General features: G+C 44.7%; 1 protein-coding gene across 1 annotated transcript in view; it reads right to left on the reverse strand.

Annotated features, from left to right (window-relative positions):
* Positions 1 to 23,834, reverse strand: part of obscnb (obscurin, cytoskeletal calmodulin and titin-interacting RhoGEF b) — a 116,512-nt gene that overhangs the window by 44,403 nt on the left and 48,275 nt on the right. Inside the window, 22 exon segments of the mRNA XM_042332117.1 lie at positions 396 to 662; positions 3,064 to 3,342; positions 4,138 to 4,410; positions 5,019 to 5,285; positions 5,937 to 6,209; positions 6,697 to 6,963; positions 7,842 to 8,108; positions 8,460 to 8,732; positions 9,544 to 9,810; positions 10,339 to 10,605; positions 11,662 to 11,928; positions 12,816 to 13,082; positions 13,332 to 13,598; positions 15,327 to 15,593; positions 15,859 to 16,125; positions 17,024 to 17,290; positions 18,160 to 18,426; positions 19,151 to 19,417; positions 19,875 to 20,141; positions 20,892 to 21,158; positions 21,748 to 22,014; positions 22,573 to 22,839. Coding sequence (XP_042188051.1) covers positions 396 to 662; positions 3,064 to 3,342; positions 4,138 to 4,410; positions 5,019 to 5,285; positions 5,937 to 6,209; positions 6,697 to 6,963; positions 7,842 to 8,108; positions 8,460 to 8,732; positions 9,544 to 9,810; positions 10,339 to 10,605; positions 11,662 to 11,928; positions 12,816 to 13,082; positions 13,332 to 13,598; positions 15,327 to 15,593; positions 15,859 to 16,125; positions 17,024 to 17,290; positions 18,160 to 18,426; positions 19,151 to 19,417; positions 19,875 to 20,141; positions 20,892 to 21,158; positions 21,748 to 22,014; positions 22,573 to 22,839 — 5,904 coding nt within the window.

The raw sequence follows: 23,834 nt of genomic DNA on the forward strand, positions 1-23,834 counted from the left end.
CTCAGTACTCTGCCGAGATGTACACTCCTATTCCTCTATGATGCAAGTGAATCTCTATTGTACGCACACTCTGGGGTCCCCAAGCCTTGGGTCTGACCAAGCTGCACCTAATACTTTCCAGAATTAGCTTGGTTTGGAGACTCTTAAGCGACGGAGATGGGTTTCCGCATATGTCAGACACCCGGCTGACCAATAAATTAACGACAGCTAGCAACAATCTTCTGTAACCCTTAGTGTGTGATATGTATTGGATACGTCAACCAGTGCTTGGGCAATCAGTGTGCTTTGTCGCTGGCATTAACCCTGTTAATTCCCAGGAACCTTTCTTTATTTAAATATGTGTTAAAACACGACAAAAGACATCCAGTCTGAATGTAAAATCACAGCGGTATCACCTTTAACAGTTACAGCAGCTGTAGTCTGTTGAGTCCCACAGTAACAGGTATATTTGCCGGCATCCTCCAATCTCAGGTTGTGGATGCACAACTCAACAACGGTGCCTTTTTGCTTCATCTCATATTTGTCACCCGCTCTTAGAACCGCGAGTCTCTTTCTCCATTCCACAGGAGCGTCAGCTTTAGACAGTTCACAGCGCAGTGTTCCCGTGTCACCCTCTTCAGCGTCCACATTCTCAAGCTCTCGTTCGAAATAGGCAGGTGAGGCTGCAGCACATGCATATGAAACTTAACGTATGTAACCAATATTTCTTCCATTTGACTGACAAAGAACAGACAACTGAGACCATTCATTATATTTGGTGAGAGTCCTGTAGCTTAGGGGTTAGAGCTCTCGCCTCGCAAGCGAGAGGACCCGGGCAGGGCGAAACGTTGGGCAAGTTTCCTTACTCCACACGTCTCTGTTCACCCAGCAATCAGTAGGAACCTGATTGCTCGTCGATTGGTGGATCGCTTTTCTGTGGGTAATAATTCGTTCAAAATAAATAAAAATAATTTGGTCACTCAATCCACGACTGTTTGTGGGACACTGCTGTGCCCAATTGGCTGCTGCCGCATTTCGCCCACAAAAGGTACATTCAATTCACTTTGGGACGTCCTCCCGACGTGAAAGGCGTTATACAATGTAATTTTGTTGTTTACAGTAAATTCTGTAAAGCGCTTTGAGATGGCTCAACGACGTGTTAAGGCGCTAACTTAAATGCAAGGATTATTATTATAATTGGATATGGATACATCATAAGAATCAAAAGAACTCAAAACTGTTTTAGTGGATGCATGTGAAGTAATCCAAACCCTTTAACAGGATATCCATTCCTGACCAAGGTAAGATCTGCGTTGAAAGTACAGTACATATTTATTATTGCAAATAATTATCGACGACGCGATAAGGTGCTATATCAAATGGAAGGATTATTATTATTACTAAATGCCTTCCGATAAAGTTCAGGACAACGGTGCCACATCTTGACATGCAGGTAAAGTAATCAAAGTGAATCATTTAAGCTTTCAGGATAACAGCTTAATTGAAAAACAAAAACTGTCAAAATTGTCTGACAAGTCTGCTCTGTCTTAAAAGTATCTTACGCAGCCCCTGCTAACAATCAACAGTGCTGACAGAAGATGGCGAAACACTTCATATCGCCATAGCGCAAGTTAAAAACAATGGTAATCCTATGGAAATACTTTCCCAATGCTTTATCTCAGCATTGTTCGCTGTGGTCTGAAACAACAACTCCAGGGACCGAATTCCAACGTGTTTTGACTTAAGGTAAATGCCTTAAAATTGTGATGGTGCGGAGTTTGGCAAAGCAATCTTAAACACAGTCTGAACTTGGAAGCCGATTTTCTGCAGTTCTTTTGTAGGGTGGCGGGAAAACAGCCTTAAAAATTAATATGGGATTTAAGATTGTTTTCAGAAATTTGGCACAATTCTAAGTTTTAATACAACGCTCTTAAGTCTAAGGTCTCAGGTTTCAGATAGCACCTAAACTACACCTGGTATCTGCTATCCCTTCTGCGAAAATCCCTCTCCAGAAAGAGCGAAGAACAAATACAAGTCAGTCGCAGGAACAACAACAACAACAAGATTGCATTTATAGAGCGCCTTTCACGTCGGGAGGACGTCCCGAGGCGCTGAAGGTAGGATGAGATGGCAATAGGGTTAAGTGGCGTCAGGCCAAAGAGTGAATTGCTATTCTTGGAGGACTGTGAAGACTTCCAGTTAAACGAACGTTTCTCCTCCTACCCTTCACATTCAGGGAGGCAGTGGTTTGCTGATCCCCAGAACCACGGCAATATTTCTCCGCATCTTCTGGTTTCAGGTCATGAACGACCAATTCAGCCACGGCACCTTCTCACCTGACTTCATATTTGCCATTTGCTTTGAATAGTTTCTGAGCCTCTCTTCCAGGTTACAGCTGCTTCAGATACAGAGAGAGTGCAGTGAAGAGTAGCAGTATTTCCTTCTGTGCTTCTCTATCCTAGAGATTTTGCCTCATAAGGACTGGAAGTGTGGAAGGTGAGATCTACAAGGTCACTCTCAAGACCCTCCTCATTGACCGTCCTTTCGGTCACTTACCCTTACCCTCAAACCCTCCTGATCCCAAACCCATGTTCAGGTCCAAACACCTGACCGTCCAGCTCCTTGGGACGTACTCCCGACGTGAAAGGCGTTATACAAACGTAATTGTTGTTATTTGTCAACTGTCTAAAGAACTTCAGCATTTAACACATTTCCAACCACCGTTATTATTACTGAAGTTACTCGACTACAACCGTCAAAAGTTATTGTGGGAAAACAAGGTCAATAATCCGCTTTATAATATATTCTGTGAAGCGCTTTGAGACGTCTCAACGATGATAAGGGGCTATATCAAACGCAAGGATTATTATTATTAGAATTTCCCCTCAGGAACCTACGTTTGTGAAGCAAATGCATTCAACAATTAATGAAAGTTATCTAACTATCCTGGAGAACGGAGAACCTTCCCACAAGGTGTCAAATGGGTCTCGTCGTAACCAAGAAATGTTCTAGTGGGTTTTACAATGGATTTAGCATTCCAGCTCTTCTGACAAACTACGAAGTACAAAGTAATCGTCGAGGTACCTTTGGATGTTTCTTCCACGGTCAGCTTGGCTGAGGAACTTTTCGAGCCGACTTTGAAGAGCACCGTTCCTGAATCCTTGGCCGTCAGGTTTCTCAGGATCAAGGTGTGCACCTTACCACAGACAGCAACTTCGTTCAGTTCATTCTTCTGGAGAGGCGTCCCGTCCAACCACCACTGAGCGTTTGAAACACCTTCCTGAGAAAGCTCGCATTCGAACCTCACACTGCTCTGTTCCGGCACTCTGGTGTCCTCGAGACCGCGAATAATTTTGGGATGTTCTGTAAAAGGAGATAAAGGATGAGATGATAACTCCTGCAGGTTAAAGTCAAACACGTAAGAATCCAATACTGCTTTTATACTCCTGCCCTGATCCTCTGTGTAGTGTCAAATCAGTCCATCTGCTTCCAATGAAGGCCAAGAGATCCTGTCTCTTGGAGTCCTGTAGCTCAGTGGTTAGAGCACTCACCTCGCAAGCGAGACACCTGGGTTCAATTCAAGGCAGGGCAAAACCTTGGGCAAGTTTCCTTACTCCACACACCTAATAATAATCCCTCCAAAACAATAATAAACTGGCCGTTTTCAATCCACGACTGTTTGTGAGCCGCTGCTGTGCGCAATTGGCTGCCGTGTATCGCCCATAAATATACGGTCAATTCACTTTACTTTATTGTGTGAAGCGCTTTGAGACGTCGAGAAGATGTGAAAAGCGCTATATCAAATGCAAGGATTATTATTGTTATTATTATAAGAGATAATAGAATGGCAGAACTGGCTCAAGGGGCTGAATGGCCTACTCCTGTTCCTATGTCCCTATAACTCAAGTACAGTGAATAATGATCTTTGCATTTGATACAGCGCCTCATCACGTCTTCGAGACTCTCAAAGCGCTTCGCAGGATATACTGTAAAGTGAATTGACTGCATATATTGGGCGAAAAGCGGCAGTCAATTGCGCACAGCAGTGTCCCCACAAACAGTCGTGGATTGAGTGGTGGATATGAATATTATTATTACTGCTTAAAATGTTCATGGATGAAAAATCCCAATCCTTGGCACCGACTGTTTCCCATTTACCTTTCACAATCAGCTCCGCAGAGGAGGCCAGACTCCCGACTCTAATGGTTACCGTGCCAGAGTCTTCCTGCGTGATCTTTCGTAACTTCAGCGTGTGCGTCTTCCCGTGTTCGAGCCCCACTTCGTTCATCTCGTTGTGCTGCAAGGGAATGCCTGCCAACCACCACTGCACATCCGCTGCATTTTCTGGATGGACCTCGCACTTGAACACGGCATCTTCGTTTTCAAATATTGTCACGTTCTGCAGCCCCTCGATGATCCTCACTTCCGACGCTATAGTAAAAGCAAAGCTAATAATCATCTACAGAAGTTAGTGAGCAAATATGAAGGCATTTGAGAGTGGTCTGCTTGTATGTATGTGTGTGTGTGTGTATAGGGGGTCACCTAAATGTGATCCAGTTATATTCAATGGTTGCAAAGGGCAAGTTCAGATCGCGCAAGGACGTTTCGCCCACAAAATACAGTCACTACACTTTACGGTGTATTCTGTGAAGCGCTTGGAGACGTCTCGAAGACGTGATAGGGCGCCGCATCAAATGCAAGGATTATTATTAAGTATTTATTAGCGTTGTCGTTGAGTCTGATTATTTCTTTTTCCCAACTTCAACACGCATTCGCTCTCACGAAAGGTGACATAATTGATATGTAAAGCGTCCAACTATTTTTTTTAATCATCAAGATGCAATTGAAGGTCCAGAAAGCAAATGGGTTCAAACCCCACGTTGGGACGCGAGATCTAGGCTGACGCTGCAGTGCATTACCGAGGCAACGCCGTGTTGTCAGAGGTCCCGTCCTTCGGATGTAATCCAAGATCTTTTAAGAGCCCCAAGTCACTAAAACACAGGAAGCAAAGGGAGTTTCTCGTTTGGCGTTGCACTCACGTTTCACGGTCAAGGAAGCTGCAGTGTGTTGGTCTCCAGAGCTGCAGGAATACTCTCCCGAATCCTCTGGTTTCAGGTCACGGATCACTAACGTGTGCGCAGCCCCTTCCCGTTTAATTTCAGTCTTCCCGCTCGGTTGGATTTTAATCGATCCTTTCTTCCACGTAACAGAAGCATCGGGCTGTGAGAGCTCACAGCGCAAAGTTGCCGTGTCGTTCTCCCCTGCGACTGTGTTTTGCAGTTGTAGTGTGAAACTTGCAGGAGTGGCTGAAAAAAACCAAAGTGACAGTAACAATCTTGGCGTTCGGCAAATGTGAGGCACTGAGAGAGGCAGCGCCCTTCACAAAACGCTGTGCGCAATTGGCTGCCGCGTCTCGCCCATGATATATACAGTCAATTTACTTTACAGTGTACTCTGTGAAGTGCTTTGAGACGTCTCAATAAGGCGCATATCAAATACAAGTATTATTATTATTAATTCAGACCGCAGCGTAAACTGGATCTACAGTGCGTGTCAGCCTGGCTCCAGTGATAATCCTCTCTCTTTCGCCTCTGGGAAAGACGTTTGGGGGTTCAAGCCCCTTGTTGGAAGTCACAGAGTCTTGGCTGACCCTCCAATGCGGAGCTGGGGATGTGCTGCGTCGATGAGGTGCTGCTCTTCAGTTGAGTCGTTGAACTGAGCCGCGAAGGGCACTTACACAGCGCCTCGGTTTAACCTCTCGCCGAAGCGGCGGCGGTGGGGGGGACATTCAAACAATTGCGGACACCACCAGCCCTGCATTGGAGTATAATTCCAGACTACACAAAGTCCTAACGTGGGGGCTTGAACCCTCAACCTTCTGACTCAAGAGGCCAGAGATGCCACCCACTGAGCCAGGGTCACTACCGAGAGATTAACATTAAGAGTTGCAGCTTTACCTTTTACTTTCAGTTCTGCCGTAGAAGTGTCTTTTCCAACCGTGAAGATCACGACACCGGAGTCATCCCACGTGACTTTCCTCAGCGTCAAGGTGTGAATGTTGCCACTCTTCACCGAAATCATATTCATTTCGTTATTCTGCAACTCGATTCCTCCCAGGCTCCACCGCACGTCGCCTGCACTCTCGTGGGAGACTCCGCACTCAAACAAGGCGTCCGCGCCCGCAAATACTTCCACGTCTTTCAAACCCTCCACAATTCTTATGTCTGGCTCTGGGAATACAAATCATACAGTCAGTGTGCCCAACGCCTGCAAGTGAATCCTCTTATGAAAGTGTCAAAGCTCTGACCGAATTTTTTATTGAAGGGATTATTACCCCCAGAAAGCATTCCCCCAATCGACCAACAACCGGGTTCCTACTTACTGCCGGTAAACACAGGCGTGTGTGTGGAGTAAGGAAACTTGCCCAGGGTTTCGCCCTGACCTGCCCGGGAATCGAACCTGGATCCTCTCGCTTGCGAGGCGAGCGCTCTAACCACTACGCTACAGGACGCCAATGACCCGCTGAGCGTTCCCAGCGACTTCTGTTTTTGGTAATTTTAAGAGATTGATTACTTAAGGTTAATGCCATGAGTTTTCGCGGGAGCCTCAAGTTGCCATTTGATCTTTCTCGATCGAAGCTCGGCTGTTGATAAAAGTAATCTTATTTAGATTCTGATGTCAGGAAGACTTAAAAGCAGGATTTATTTTGTTCCTTACGCGTGACCGCTAAGCAGGCAGTAGTTTGCTGGTCCCCAGAATCGCAGGTGTATTCTCCTGTGTCTCCTGGCGTCAAATTGTGGATAAGCAACTCCACAACGGAGCCTTTCTGGAGCATTTCATGCTTGTCGCTAGCGTGAAGCACCAGCTCTCCTCTCCTCCATTCCACCTGAGCCCCAGGTTTAGTCAGCTCGCAGCGCAGTCTGCCTGTGCCGCCTTCCTCTGCTTCCTCATTCTGAAGCCATTTCAGGAAAAGTACAGGCTGGGCTGCAGAGAGAAAAAGAAACTCGCAATGCAAATGTTGTGCTGTTACCAGAATAAGAAAACGTTTGCGCAAAGCAAAATATTTCAGATGCTGGAAATCGGAAACTTAAACAGAAGTCGCTGGGAACGCTCAGCAGCTCAGGCAGCATCTATGGAGAGAGAGAGGAAACTGAGTTCACATTTCGATGATGAAACGTTAACCCATTTTCCTCTCTCCTGTCTCCCCGAGTGTTCCCAGTGACTTTGGTTTTTATTTCAGAAAACGTTTATGTTCATCGGTCGAAAGATTAAAAAAAAACACACAGAAAGTTGAAAATATTTTTATCCATAAATATAAGTCGGCTCTTCGGTCTTGAGGGAAAACAATTCAAAGATGTGACCTCACCGAGCTGTCTAACCCTTTAAATGGGATCTTGGTCTTAAAAAGTAAATATAGGACAATTTCTAAGCATCCAAGCAACAATACGGATAGGTTTAGAGTTGCAAATCATAAGTTAAGGAGACACCAGGAAGGTTTTCTTTAACTAGAGTGTGTCATTAATCATCGAATCTAACAGCACAGAAGGAGGCCATTCGACCCATTGTGCCTTTGCCAGCTCTTTAAAAGAGCTACCAACTCGTCTTTCCCCACAACCTTGCAATTTTTTTTCTTTTTAAAATACTTGTCCAATCCCCTTCTGAAAGCTACTATCGGATCTGCTTCCACTCGCCTTTCAGGCCGTGTATACCAGATCCTAACAACTCTCTGGGTAAAAATGACTGGACCCAGTTGCCAGGAAGGATGGCTGAGGCCAGGACACTGGACTCACTTGAACAAGCAGCTTAAGTGACTAGCCACAAGCGATCAGTATTTGCTTGCCTCCAGCTAACGGCTTCCTCACCTTTCACGGTTAAGGAAGCTGTTGTCTGTTGACCCTCAGAAGAACAGGTGTAATTTCCCGAGTCTGTTGGTTCCAGGTTGTGAATCAGTAGCGTGTGTAGAGGGCCTTCCTGTTTCACTTTGTACTTCTTGTTTGACACGATTGCCAGTGACCCTTTGCTCCATGTAACCGCTCCACTGGGTTTAGAAAGCTCACATCGGAGGTTTGCTGTGCCATTCTCCTCGCCCTCTGTGTTCTGAAGTTCTTCTTTGAAGTACACTGGAGCACCTGAAACGACGCAGCAATATAAAATGATTAAACTTTCACTGATTATTTTTTAATATTATACAGCATAGCCATGATAGAGTTTCACCCTGCATAAGAAATTCAGTCTTACTTCCTGATTAATAATAATAATAATTGGGTCACTCAATCCACAACTGTGTGGGACACTTCTGTGCCCAATTGGCTGCTGTGTTCCACCCACAAAATACACAGTCAATTCGCTGCAAAGCACTTTAGAGACGTCTCAAATGTACCATTCGCAGCGTTCTGCCACATTTTGGGCAAAATTCTTCCCTGTTCTAAGTCACCGGGAGAAAACTCTGTCCCTTGCCTCTTCATTTATATGTCAGTTACCTTTTACAGTCAACTCTGCTGATGAAACATAAGGTCCGACTCGGAAGGTTACGATACCAGAGTCTTCTTCTGCGACTTTCCGCAGATGCAGCATATGAATCTTTCCACGTTCGACTGAGATCTCATTAAGCGAGCTGTTCTGGAGTGTGGCATATCCAAGTTTCCACTGCACGTCGCGTGCATTTTCATGAGAAATTTCACATTTAAACAAGGCATCTTCGTCTTCGAACACTTTAACATTCTTCAACTCCTCCACTATAGTGATGTCTGGCTCTAGCAATTCAGGAAAGATGACAAGAGGGTACAACTTCAGTTCTACGATGCCATTCAAGTAACTAATAAAAGACAAAATACTGCAGATCCTGGAAATCTGAAACAAAAACAGTAGTCGCTGGGAACGCTCAGCATATCAGGCAGCATCTATGGAGGAAAGAAAATGAGTTAACGTTTCAGGTCGATGTCCTTTCGAAACGTTAACTCACTTTCCTCTCTCCATAGATGCTGCCTGCTCTCAAGTAACTAATCTCTTGGCAACTCTAAAGGTAAATTAAAGATACTCATTAAGCGGTTGCATATGTAAATTAAACACAGACAAAATATTCGGTGAAACGCTTGGAGGCATCTCAATGACATGATAAGGTGCGATATCAAATGTAAAAATGATTATTATATGTTTATAATTTCTGCATGGAAGCACTGGGAGAGAGAGCGCATTAAATTCCAACAATCTTATCTCTAATGAAAAGAACAGCATTCAACAGGTAAGAAACAAGAAACAAACTTATGTTCATCCACTCAACAGAAATATGCAACACCAAGAATAAAAGCACCAACTTTGGTCTTTGTTTCACAAAATCAATCTCAATTAACTATCAGAGAAAAGATTATGATAGAGGGGTAACGATGCAACAAAAAACAGAACACGAACACCAAGGTCAGTTACGATTAACAAACACGAGGTTGAAGAAGAATCAGTGAAGAACAGGAGACGCAAGGGGGGGTGGGGGAAGGAAGGAAAACAGGAGGTGAATGGGGGAAGACGTATTAAATTGTGTTTAATTTTTCCACCGTTAACTGTTCCTACCATTAACTTTCAAGTCAGCTACGGTCTGCTGATCCCCAGAGTCACACACGTATTCTCCAGCGTCTTCTGTTTTCAAATTGTGGATCGACAACTCAACAAAGACACCGACTTGAGTGATTTCATACTTGTGGCTGGGCTGAAGAACTACAGCTCCCTTCCTCCAACGCACTGGGGCGCCAGGTTTAGTCAGTTCACAATGAAACGTGACTGTGTCGCCCTCTTCAGCTTCTTCGCTGTGCAGCTCTTGTTTGAAGAACACAGGTAAAGCTGGATAATGTACAAAGACAATTTATGTGAACAACTTAAAAGAGATTTCAAGAAATTCTCGTGATCATTGTCCTCATCCTCAAAGCCCTCTTGCTCCGACCGACCTTCGTAACATCCTAAAGCCCTACCGAACTGTCCGCTCCCTCCACCAGAAGGCAGAGACAGCGTTTTTCTCTCTCTCTACTCCATCGAAACCCCTCACCGGTTTAAAGACCTCCACCAACGAAGGGGAGTAAATTCAGAACAAATCCGCGGAAGTTTGTGAGCGAGTTAGGAACAGGCTCCCTAGGGAGACGGTGGAAGCAGAAAGTGTTGTTTGTTTCGAGAACAAATTAGATTAGATTTCTGCTAGAAAATAATATCCAGGGATACAGGGTATAGTTTGGGACAGGTCATGTTAAACGACTGTCAGGATGGTGGAAAGCAAACTAGATGAACCTTGGGTCTTCTTTCGCAGGCACATTCTTACTTTCTTATTACGTCTTCCCTCTACCTCGATTTCCAATGCAAGAATACCTTCTTTCTTACCATTTACTTTAAGAGAAGCAGTGGTTTGTTGATCCCCAGAATCACATGTATATTCCCCAGCGTCTTCTGGTTCCACACTCGTGATGAACAGTTCCACAATCGCACCCTCTTGCTTCATTTGATATTTGCCACAAGGTATAAGCGCCACTGACCCCTTTCTCCATTCCACTGTGGCGTTGGCTTTAGTGAGCTCGCAGTGCAGTGTGGCTGTGCCACCCTCCCTCACTTCCTCTTTCTGAAGCTCGTGTTTGAAAAGCACTGGCAAAGCTGAGAAATATTAATTCAAGGAAACGTTATCAGACGACAATCATGGGCTCTGCTAGCCTACCTTACAATTTCGGAGTGACGTTTGCCTACAAAATATAATCGCTTTACATTTATTATAGCGCTTTCCATGTCGGGAGAATGCCTCAAAGTGGTTCACAGAGCCGAGCTGGGGGCGGGAGGAACTGAGGGGGAGAAGGTTGACCAATACACACAGCCAGTTCGCCTTACACTCAATGCTGTGAATGTCTGAAAACGTGCGACATTCACCCGATGCGAAAGGCGCTGTCTCAAATGCAAGGATTTATCTTTATGTATTCTGGTAGCATCACAACTCCAGCGTTTCCTTTCCAGCTTTTACTGCTGTCCTCTGGGCCACTGAAGTGTTAGCAAATCCGAGGCTTGCTTTCAGTTTATAGATTTCCAAAAAAATGATCCTTTGATAGGATCTCAGCATGTGCTTAGCTAAGGTAAGGATATCAAACGTATGAAGGGAAATAAATGCTTGAAGAATTCAGGGTCTTAAAATGTTGAAACATAATGCGGAATCATATCAATACCCAGTGTGATTACCTAGAAGCTAAATTCGGGAGGTTTAGTGCGATAATACAGGATGGACTGTATGTGAACTTAAATTATGCAATAAATCCTTGAGAAGTGAAAGTATTACTGGATGAGGGAAAAAATACCAGGGGAATGGGATTAAAAGATATGTCATGGTATAATAGCCAAACAAGCTCGATGTGACTAACACACGACTCCTTTGTGCTCAGAGGCCATTCAACCAATTGAACTTTTGGTGAAAAGGTTTGCGATAAAGTTAATTAATAAGGCATGAAAACCTATGCAAGTTTACAGTAGTTACAGATCATTTTTAAAATGTGTCCATAAAAGTAAAACAGATAAAAAATGTCCCAAAGCAAATGTAAAACTCATGGCGTCTTCTCCAACAGGGAGGCAAGATACACATATATAACCAGCCGCTGAATGAGGAGTAAGGCAAGTATAACATGACCAGTGCGGATTAGATGATGAACTTGTAAAGTCTTTCCTTCCTACCATTTACTCTGAGAAAGGCGGAGGTCTGGTGATCTCTTGTAAAACAAGTGTAATCTCCAGTGTCTTCAACTCCCAGCCTGCGGATCAATAACTCGACGCAGGGACCTTTCTGTTTCATTTCATATTTGTCCCCGGCTTCGAGTACCGCAGAGCCCTGCCTCCACTCCACTGGAACATCAGCTTTGGTCAACTGGCAGAGCAGCGTCACTGTGTCCCCTTCCTCCGCTTCTCGGTTCTGAAGCTCTTGTTTGAAGAGCACAGGCAAGGCTGCGTGATTTAGGGTGACAAACGCACAGCCACGTTAGGATAAGAAAGAACCAGGCTGAAACGTGCATCGGAGAACACAGCTCTTTTCAACTGTTTGGGATCTCAGGCAGGATTTCTCGAAGGGGTTCAATGTATGGTTTTGAACTGTACATTAGTACTTGATGGACAAAATAAGGAACTGCCCCAAAGCAAAGTTAGAACCTAGTTAAGCCCAGATCTGCTTGGACCCCTGCTATCGTGAACCATGTTGTAAGCAGGGACACCCAGTTTCCAGCAGTTGCTGGCATTATAACAGAGTTGTTCGCCCACAAAACGATCCACTTTACAGTACATTCTGTGAAGCGCTTTGAGACGTCAAGAAGACGTGATAAGGCGCTATATCAAATGCAAGGATTATTATTATATTATTACCCTGGTACATTTATTACCTCACTAAGCACACCTGTCTACACACAGAATGTGCAGTTCAACTGACACAGTTTACAATGCAATAACTTAACTTCAAACAAATAAGAAATGAATTACCGATGCCCCAGAGTACTGCTAGAACCTGCACTTGATAAAAGCACGGTAACCTTTACTATGTTGCTGGATATAGATATGACTGTCGAGTATGAAATGCACAATTCACAGTCCTGCTATTGTCAAAAATCGCTTAAGAGAGGAAATAACTTCCATCGGAACCTCACAGGTTGACAATGACAAGGGTTTAAACGGCCTGTGTCAGTGGTGGCCAACCTTTACGGTCAGCCAACCAAATAAATGTTTCTTTGTTGTATTTTTCTTCGTCGATGGCCGTGTCGTGGTTATCACTGCTCGGCAGCTACTGGTCGATCGCAAACGAACGGTTGGGAGATCCCGGCACCACATAAATATGAATCTCTTACCCTTCACTTTCAAGGAGGCAGAGCTCTGCCGATCTCCAGAGTCACACCTGTAGCCTCCCGCGTCTTCTAGCGTCAGGTTGTGTATAAGTAACTCAACATGGCAGCCCTTTTGCCTCATTTCATACTTGTCACTTGAGTGAAGCCCCACAGATCCCTTCCTCCATGTCACTGGGGCGTCAGGTTTGGTAACTTCACAGCTCAGGGCGGCCGTACCATCCTCTTCAGCCTCTACGTTCTGAAGCTCTTGTTTGAAAAGCACTGGCAGGGCTGAGGGAGACAGCAAACGTACTTGACTTAAGATTAGTTAACATTCATCAAACGTAGCAGCCAGTTTCTGAACAACCGGACAGAATAACCAATGAGATAATAATAATCCTTGCATTTGATAAGAGAGCCTTTCACCTCGGGGGTTTGTGAAAGGTGCTATATCAAATGCAAGGATTATTATTATGATTATTATTCCTGTGATGAAAATTTGCAATGATAGAACGACGATGAGTAACTGTGTTGTCCTACCTTTGACTTTCAACGCAGCGGAGCTCTGCCGGTCCCCAGTATCGCAGGTGTAGTCTCCGGCATCTTCCAGCTTCAGCTTGTGAATTAGTAACTCAACCCTGGACCCTTTCTGCTTTATTTCATACTTGTCGCTTGAGTGAAGCCCCACAGATCCCTTCCTCCATGTCACTGGGGCGTCAGGTTTGGTAACCTCACAGCTCAGGGCGGCCGTACCATCCTCTTCAGCCTCTACATTCTGAAGCTCTCGTTTGAAAAGCGCTGGCAGGGCTGAGGGAGATAGTGATTCAACTTGTGATAACAGATATCTCCATCAGTTGCTGAATTCAATTCACTTCAAATCCGCTGTAAGGAATTCCTGTGGAATAAGCTATAGCCCCACTTGTATCCTCAATTCTATCTACGTAATTGTTTCTGAATGTGTTTCACATTGTTAGAGGTTAAATCGGGCATCTGTTACACTGAGATGTCGATCTTAACAGTGAAAAAGGAAGATTGCCTTTCTCTGTTGATTCTCCTTCATTCTTCAAATCAAAGGTATGTTCACTAGAGTTAAACTATTACCCCCCCTCGGCGTTAGACAACAATAACTTGCATTTATATAGCGCCCTGCAGGGCAACAGCTTGCAACGCTTAACATTGGCGGAGCCTAAAACCGAGCCATTGGGAGGAAGTAAGGTGACCGTAAGCAAGGTCTAAATGGAAGTTCATGATCTAATAAAGGGGAAAGAGTTGGGCAAGGAAGAGGGATTGAGGGAGCTACTTCCAAAGCTTCGGGGTGTAGTGTAGTGGCTGAAAGTGCGACCACCGATGGTGGAGCGGAGGGGACGAGGGACAAACAGGTGGCCAGAGCCAACCGAGGGGAGGCGGCGGGTAGTGGAGTGGGGAGAGAGGTTCAGAAAGGCCGGGAGGTGCCTGGGAGTGAAGGGATTTTTAGACGAGTGAGAGAATCTTGAAATCGATCCGTTATGTGACAAGGAGCCAGTGGAGCCTGGCGAAGACTGGCATGGTGGGGGAACAGAGACTAGTGTATCAATGAAACATCATTCAATGTGCCTTTCATATTAGCCAACAAAACGCATTCCCACTTTAAAGTATTTCCTGTGAGGGCTTTGAGACGTCCTCCCGACATGAAAGGCTCGACACCAAATGTAAGGATTAATCATTATTTAACCCTTAAATCAGTCCCCCAAGGCTGGGAGGCACTCCATGATGTGTGGAGGATGTTGAAAATGAAGAAGAAAGAGCGTTAAGATTCAGGGCTGCCGAAGGAATCCACACAGAAAGATTGATGGATAATAAGAAGGATTTTCTGTGCACTCGTTAACATATAGTTGAATAAAAACAAAGGGCAAATCCATGATAAATGACACTGAATTATGAGTAACTAGCTGTACCTGTTGCAGCTTCGCTGGAATGGAATGTAGATTGACACACACACACAAGGCACACTTACTTATCCTTGAAAGGTTTAATTTTTGCTGAGACATCTTCCTAACGATCAATATGAATGTAGGATTTCTAATCTTTGGGACGCCCTCCCGACGTGAAAGGGGCTTTAAAAATGTAATTTTGTTGTTGCCGTGGCTTAGCCTCGTCTGTGTTCTTTATTTTGTTCCCTCCGCTGCTTGACTACGTGCAGGCTGTGTGTTGCAGGATGCCACAGTGCCACAGTCAGCCGGGGCGAGCAACAGGTGTAACTGCTGTGCGTGAGTATATACGTAGGTGCTCTATGACGCCCGATGACGCAGCGCCACTTTATCTCGGCGGCCACCAAGTGTAGCGAAAAATGCAAAACTGAAATTTTAGGTCATAACTCATGAACGATAGGAGATGCCCGAAAACAAATATGCCTATGGCACTCTCAAGTGCAAGACCTTTAACGTCTATACGTCAATTGATTATTTAGTTCTCTCTTGAAACGCAGACAGACAGACAGACAGACAGACAGTTGTTTTATATAGAAGACAGAAAATAGATAGATGACTGTTGTCCTACCCTTCACTTTCAACGCAGCAGAGCTCTGCCGGTCCCCAGTATCACAGGTGTAGTCTCCGGCATCTTCCAGCTTCAGCTTGTGAATAAGTAACTCAACTTTGGATCCTTTCTGCTTCATTTCATACTTATCGCTTGAGTGAAGCCCCACAGATCCCTTCCTCCATGTCACTGGGGCGTCAGGTTTGGTAACCTCACAGCTCAGGGCGGCCGTACCATCCTCTTCAGCCTCTACGTTCTGAAGCTCTCGTTTGAAAAGCGCTGGCAGGGCTGAGGGAGACAGGAATTTAGTTCACAACGATACAGCGTTCAAACAATCATAGAAGTGCCTTGTGACCTCCTCCCGACTTGAAAGGCGCTATACAAATGTAATCTTGTTGTTGTTGTAAAAGAGATTTCTGACAGTCCGTGAACATCCAAAAGAGCAAGAGGTAATGAGAAAGAAAATGATGGGTAATGCAGTTGATGATTTCTGTGAAAAACGATACGATGAGAACAATGTAATTTTACTGAGTAATATTGATGGTTGTCCTACCTTTGACTTTCAACGCAGCAGAGCTCTGCCGGTCCCCAGTATCGCAGGTGTAGTCTCCGGCATCTTCCAGCTTCAGCTTGTGAATTAGTAACTCAACTCTGGACCCTTTCTGCTTCATTTCATACTTGTCACTTGAGTGAAGCCCCACAGACCCCTTCCTCCATGTCACTGGGGCGTCAGGTTTGGTAACCTCACAGCTCAGGGCGGCCGTACCATCCTCTTCAGCCTCTACGTTCTGAAGCTCTCGTTTGAAAAGCACTGGCAGGGCTGAGGGAGACAGGAATTTATTTCACAATGATACAATAACAACAACAAGATTAGATCTTGTATAGCGCCTTTCACATCGGGAGGATGTCCCAAGGCGCTGGACAGTGTGCAGCATTTCAGACCCGAGCTGGGGTCAGGGGGGAGAAGGGAGAGGAGGGGAAGGCGCTGGCAGGGCTGAGGGAGACAGACACACAGTTTATTTCTAATTCGGTGGATTTTACTAATTAGCCAAACCTGATTGATTCAGATGGTCAAAGAGGAGGGTCTTGATGAGGGACTTGAAGGAGGCTAAGGAGGGGGCGAGGCGGAGTGATTGGGGGATGGAATTCCAGAGGTTTGGGGCAGAGTGGCTGAAGGCTCTCCCGCCAATGGTGGGGCGGATGGGTCGGGGAACGTGGAGCAGCCAGAGCCGGCTGAGCGGAGGGAACGGGCGGATTGGTTAGGGGGTTAGAAGATCGCAGAGGTAGGGTGGGGAGAGACCTTGGATGGCTTTGTAGGTGAGAACCAGGATCTTGAACTGGATCCTCTGAAGGATAGAGAGACAATGGAGTCGGGCGAGAGTGGGGGAGATGGGGTCACGGAGTTTGGTGCGGGAGAGGACACGGGCTGCAGAGTTCTGGATTATCTGCAGCCTGTGGAGGGAGGAGTTGGGAAGGCCGACAGGCAGGGCGTTTGCATATTCGAGCCTGGAGGTGATGAAGGCATGAACAAGATTGGAAGCACAAAAGTGGATACAGCCTTCAAATAAACATAAAAGAGATTTCTGACAGTCCGTGAACATCCAAAAGAGCAAGAGGTAATGAGAAAGAAAATGATGGATAATGGAGTTGATGATTTCCGTGAAAAACGATAAGATGAAAACAATGAAATTTTACTGAGTAATATTATGTTGTCCTACCTTTGACTTTCAACGTAGCAGAGCTCTGCCGGTCCCCAGTATCACAGGTGTAGTCTCCGGCATCTTCCAGCTTCAGCTTGTGAATAAGTAACTCAACTCTGGATCCTTTCTGCTTCATTTCATACTTGTCGCTTGAGTGAAGCCCCACAGATCCCTTCCTCCATGTCACTGGGGCGTCAGGTTTAGTAACCTCACAGCTCAGGGCGGCCGTACTGTCCTCTTCAGCCTCTACATTCTGAAGCTCTCGTTTGAAAAGCGCTGGCAGGGCTGAGGGAGACAGACACACAGTTTATTTCTAATTCGGTGGATTTTACTAATTAGCCAAACCTGATTGATTCAGATGGCAGGGCTGAGAGAAACAATAATTTTACTTCTGTAGAATGGCAGAACTGTTCGAGGGGCTGTTTCTACGTTTCTAAATAATACTCTGGCTAACCTACACAAGTAACATCCCACAAACAGCAAGGAATGACCGATTAATCCCGTTGTATGGGGAATGAATTTGGATTAGGGGCAATATTGACCAGAACTCTGTGTTCTTTGAAACAGAATCATGAATACTTTAAGCTTCCAAGTTGTTTAATTCCTCATTCGAAACATCTTGCACCACGGTGCTGGGTTTGATGCACGTCATGTTGTGACACAAGAATTGGAGTTGTTTTGGGTCAGATGGGTATCTGACACATGCAGAAACCCATTGCCATGTTTAGGAATATCCTAACCACCTGGCCAGCCATTGCCAACACTATCTGGCAAGCTTCGCCTGCTTGTCCAGCTGGGACCACCGATAGGGTTTTACGCTCTGGCTTGCAAGATTAATAATAGTCAAGTGGGAAGAATCCCTGACCCCCAGTGACTAGTTTTGCACTCTTAGATCCGCTTGAGTCTAGTATTCAGTTGCCAGACAGATCACCTTGGAGGCAGCCTGAGCTCCACGCCAAAGTTACCCCTCTTACCTTCTCTTACCCACACACACACACCCACTACCACATACACACATGCACACGCAGAGACACACATCAAAGAGGAGAGTCAAGAATTAGAACAATAAATCTGCGCGAATTAAGAAGGTGGATTGTCAGTAAGAGGAGAATCACCAATGATAGAGTTACGGTGAATATTGATGGTTGTCCTACCTTTGACTTTCAACGTAGCAGAGCTCTGCCGGTCCCCAGTATCACAGGTGTAGTCTCCGGCATCTTCCAGCTTCAGCTTGTGAATAAGTAACTCAACTCTGGATCCTTTCTGCTTCATTCCGTACTTGTCACTTGAGTGAAGTCCCACAGATCCCTTCCTCCATGTCACTGGGGCGTCAGGTTTGGTAACCTCACAGCTCAGGGCGGCCGTACTGTCCTCTTCAGCCTCTACGTTCTGAAGTTCTCGTTTGAAAAGCACTGGCAGGGCTGAGGGAGATAGTGACTTTATTTCTCGAGACACAAATGACCCAAAAATGATATCTATAAACAACACACACATATTTCTAGGCAAACCTGCTGGAAGAAATGTGTTCCGGATATACCGTCAAGTTTAAATCCTGCTATTCTCACTGCTGAAAAGAGTTAATAATTCTTTTGATTGCCTTTATTCACCAATGCCACGCAGTGCATAAATTAGACATGATACGGCGCTCTATCAAATACAAGGATTATTATTATTATTATTAACCGAAGCGCTACAGCAAATCCAATGAACCGCCATGAGCCATCTTTGCGAACTGTTCAAATTTAGGAAAGGAGAACGTATCTAAAACGCCCAATTCACTTGCGGATGCTGGATATTGGCAGTTCCCATTTGGATCATGCACAACCTGCGTTTGCAAAATGTAACTCCTTTAATGCCCGATGAGATCTTGCATTGGTGCTGGAACAGCAGTGTGTGTGTGTGTGTGGTACCCTCAGTCTGAAACAATATCTCCACGTTCAGCTTACTGTTGAATTCTCTTACCAAATCTAATGTCGCTGAACATCTTATTGCAACGAGCAGTACTGATCTGAATACAAACCCGCACTGTGACCAAACTCATCTTCCCACCAAGATCCCGATTAAAATAAAGTGACCCTCAACACCCTATGTTATGGTGAAAATCATTAAGGATATAATTATACTGAGGACCGATAGTTGACTTACCCTTCACTTTCAATGTTGCAGTGCTCTGCTGATCTCCTGTATCGCAGGTGTAGTCTCCAGCATCTTCCAGTGTTAGCTTCTGTATAACCAACTCAACGCTGCAACCTTTCAGCTTCATTTTATGCTTGTTGCTTGAATGAAGCCCCACAGATCCCTTCTTCCATGTCACTGGGGCGTCAGGTTTGGTCACCTCACAGGTCAAGGTGGCCGTGCCATCCTCCTCAGCCTCTACGTTCTGAAGCTCTCGTTTGAAAAGCACTGGCAGGGCTGAGGGCGTGAGGAATTTTATTTATATTACAATTTGCTCAAGGTCAAAACGTGACAATGACTTCTGCACATCTAAGTATAATTCCACTGAGTACAATCTGTCATCGATGATTACTTATGATAACTGAGAATGGATACGTCAGCATACAGGTGTTCCAGAATAACAAAGGAACCAGACGTCAACAATTTATTTTTTTAAGTAAAATTTCTTTCCTCATCAGTGGACATTCAAGCCCTTTAAGTACTGCAGCACAGTTGCAGACATCTTTCATCTACATCGTTGTGTTCAGTAGTTTATTTACATCAATAATATGGGAGTAAAGGTCCATATGAAGAAAGGGAAATAACACTATAAGGGCTTATATTAAATGCAAGGATTATTATTATTAGTATCTGTGTCCCCTCCCTCTTGCTTGGCATTCAATTGCAAGAAATAGAGATGGCCAACACACAGTACCTTTGACTTTTAGGGAGCCAGTGGTCTGCTGGTCTCCAGAATCACAGGTGTAATCTCCAGCATCCTTTAGTTTCAGGTTGTGAATAACTAACTCAATGCAAGAACCTTTTTGCTCCATTTCATATTTGTCACCCGGGGTAAGCAGCAGAGACCCCCTCCGCCATTTCACTAGGGCGTCGGGCTTAGTAATCTCACAGTGCAGAGTGGCGGTGCCGTTCTCTTCAGCTTCCACTGTCTGAAGCTCTTCTTTGAAAAGCACTGGCAGAACTAAAGGAAGACAGTAATACAATTCAGAACGATCTAGGTTTCAGTTTGTGCATCATAGGTTGCAAAAATAAACCTAACCGACACTGTGAATACCAAAACACAATATAAATCACTATATAAATGCAAGTGGGTGTTTTTGTGGTATTGTCAGAAGTGCCATCCTTCAGATCAGACATTAAACTGAAGTCTCGTCTGGCTGTCCTGGTGAACGATGAAGATCCCATGGCGCTATTCGAAAAGAGAAGGAAGCTTCTCTCTCCCAGTGTCCGGCCAACAAACCCCCAAATAAATTAGTCAATCATTTCACAGCTGTTGCTGTGCGCAATTGGCACAGTCATTCCTGTGGGAAATTTTGAGACGTATTGACAAAGTGATAAGGTGCAGTATCAAATGCAAATATTATTAAATGTGAATACAGTACAGAAAATATACATTAATAAAAATTTAACACTGGAAAAGCAGGGTAACCGTTGTGTTTTATGTGCTGGGTGAAGACGGTGGTAAATCTTTTAAGATGAAAATTCACGAGATTCAATTACTACCCCTTAGAACATCCTTCCACCGTGAAAGGCGCTGTATATATTTGCTGCCGCATTTCGCCCACAAAAATAGAGTCACTACACTTCACAGTATATATCCTGCGAAGCGCTTTGAGATGTCTCGACGACGTGTTAAGGCACTGTATAAAATGCAAGGATTATTATTATATAAATGCAAATTGTTGCCGTACGAAAAAGATTGTTGTCCTACCTTTCACTTTTAAGGTTGCAGTGGACTTTTTATCGCCTGTGTCGCACGTATATTCTCCAGTGTCTCCTGGCTTTAGGTCACGGATAAGCAATTCAACGCTAGCGCCTTTTTGCTTCATTTCGTGTTTGTCACTTGAGTGGAGCAGAACCGATCCCTTTTTCCATTTCACTGGGGCATCGGCTTTGGTCACCTCGCAGCGCAGTGTTACGGTATTTCCTTCCTGAGCCTCCTCATTCTGAAGCTCCGTTTTGAAAAGCACTGGCAGAGCTGAGGGAGACAGTCTTTTCAGTATTTAGCTCAAGATGACCTCCCTTGGAGGTATTCTGGAAACTATTAGGTCCGAGGCTGGTGAGAACCAAAGCTTAGGGTGTATGTTGAGATACTGCTGGGAGTTTAACCAGTTAAAACCGCATATTTACTCACCTCAGCTGTCTCGCTTCTCCATCTGCAGACAACTTGTCCGCAAAACATGCAGTGAATTCACTTTACAGTACATTCTGTGAAGCGCTTTGAGACGTCTCGAAGATGTGATGAGGCGCCGTATCAAATGCAAGGATTATTATTTATATTATTATCTGGAAATCCCAGCGAAAGTAAGACAAAGTTGAAACGCTTTAAAAACACTGATTTTCCAAAACACTGATTGTCCAGCGCCTTGGGACGTCCTCCCGACGTGAAAAGGCGCTATTCAAATGTAATTTTGTGGTTCTTGTTGTATCGACTCAAAATTAAACTACCCACATACAAGCACAGGAGAGCTGACCTTGCTCGTGACAGTTTAGAGACAATCTTGAGAATTACGAGTAAGAAACCTAATAGAGATTGAATGAAAACAGGTGATGAACTGTTGTCTTACCTTTCACTTTCAACGAGGCTGTGGTTTGCTCGTCCCCAGAATCACAGGTATATTCTCCTGCGTCTTCAAGCTTTAGGTCGTGAATAATCAACTCAACCGTGGAGCCTTTCTGCTTCAGTTCATACTTGTCACTGAGCTGAAGTACCACAGATCCTTTCTTCCACTTGACCGGGGCGTCAGGTTTAGTGATTACGCAGTTCAATGAGGCGTCACTTCCCTCTTTACTTTCCTTATTCTGAAGCTTCTTCTTAAAAAGCACCGGAAGGGCTAATAGAGGGGGAAAAAAAATAAGGTCAATCTAAATGTATTGCTGTTGAATCCATAATTTCTTCTGTTGATAATAAAATCCTTGCATTTGATGGCGTGGGTTACAGCTCTGCCACAAATAGCAATTCCGTGTGAAACAGAAAATGGGGAACAAAACAATACAAAATTGCATAGCGCCTTTCACGTCAGGAGGACGTTCCAAGGCTCTGGAACATCTCTGGATCTCCTCGGTCACACATCTGCGGTCAGGACTTCAGCCTCTCTGCACCCCCACCCTTTGGAACTCCATCCCACAGTCCCTTCGCCTCGCTCCCTCCTTTACCTCCTTCAGGCACATCTCAAGACGCTCCTCTTCGACCGCAACTACGGTCATCCTCCTATCCCCACCCTCCCCCCGCCCCTCCTGACCCCAACTCCCAGTCTGGGTCCAAATCTCTGACGGTCCAGCACCTTGGGACGTCCTCCTGGCGTGGAAGTACCAGGGGATAGGATGGTCAGCCTGGTGTTGGCAATCGAAGTGAGAAATGGTCATGGTTCTAATGTGCATTTAATTCCTACCGTTAACTTTCAAGGAACCCGTGGTCTGTTGATCTCCGGTGTCGCAGGTGTATCGCCCACTATCTTCAGGCTTTAGGCTGTGGATTAGCAGCTCGACGACGGGACCCTTTTGCTTCATTTCGTATTTGTCACTGGCACAAAGGACGGTGGATTCCTTTCTCCACACCACTGCGGTGTCGTCTCTGCTTATTTCACATCTCAGTGTGGCGGTCACACCCTCCTGCGCCTCCTCATTCTGAAGTCCTTTCTTGAAGGTTGTTGGCAAGGCTGATTGGGGACGGGATTAAAAACAGCATTGCCGTTAATAAACTCCTAGCCTCTTTTCATTTGACATGAAAGGTAAGATGTTTGGAGACTGCAAAAGGTACAGACTGTATCCTATTGTGGATATTGACCTCAAAATGGAACGAAATGTCTTGTTATCCAAAGCTTTCAAAATTTGGGTGAAGTAAGGAAGTGATGATGAATCTTTAGTACAAAGACTTTGGTGAGCCACAGCTAAGGTCGCAGGATGGAACAAAATATCAGCAGTGGCTGTTGGAGCACTATTGACTGGAGCGTTTAAATTACCAGTGAGGCATGTGTGGAAAAGGGTATTTGAGGGTATACGGAAAGAGCAGAGAATCGGGATCAGAATTGATGGCTTCATTAGAAGAGCAGAACATCAACACTAATATAATTTGCATGTGTGGAATAAAGCAAGAGAGATAATTATATGCATTTCACTTCCAAGTAATCACCCCTATATGAAATACAGCTGTGGTTAAACCTGTAGTGAACTGAGTTAGCAAGTGTCTCTCGAAGTAAAATATGAATACACAGCAATAAAAAAAACACATGCAGTTAATCAATACTGATGGTCACACATTGCTGGAAATTGAAGGAGTCCAGGAATAAAATACACATTAAATGGTACAGTTGTGCTGGAAAGCCATCAGCTTTGGTAAATAAGGTAAATACGGCACAACGTTCCTTCAATTGTAGAATAAACCATTGAAGACTGTTGAAGAAATGTTGATAAGACTACAAATCAAAAGGTTATCTTATTGCCATAGAAAACATTAGCCGGGACAACCATCTGAAAGTAGCTGTCCAGTTATTGCCCAAGATACTATGTTTTTTTTTAAGCCGAACAAAAAAAAAAAATCAACCAACATTGCTTGAGGTATCGGAAATTTACATTAAGAGAAACAATGCAATAAGGTATTGATTGCTCCCCTGGGAAAGACTGGAAGACTTTAATATAAACCAACAGAAGAAAT

The sequence above is a fragment of the Callorhinchus milii genome, unplaced genomic scaffold, assembly GCF_018977255.1.
Source record: "Callorhinchus milii isolate IMCB2004 unplaced genomic scaffold, IMCB_Cmil_1.0 Scaffold2, whole genome shotgun sequence".
Taxonomy (NCBI): Eukaryota; Metazoa; Chordata; class Chondrichthyes; order Chimaeriformes; family Callorhinchidae; genus Callorhinchus; species Callorhinchus milii.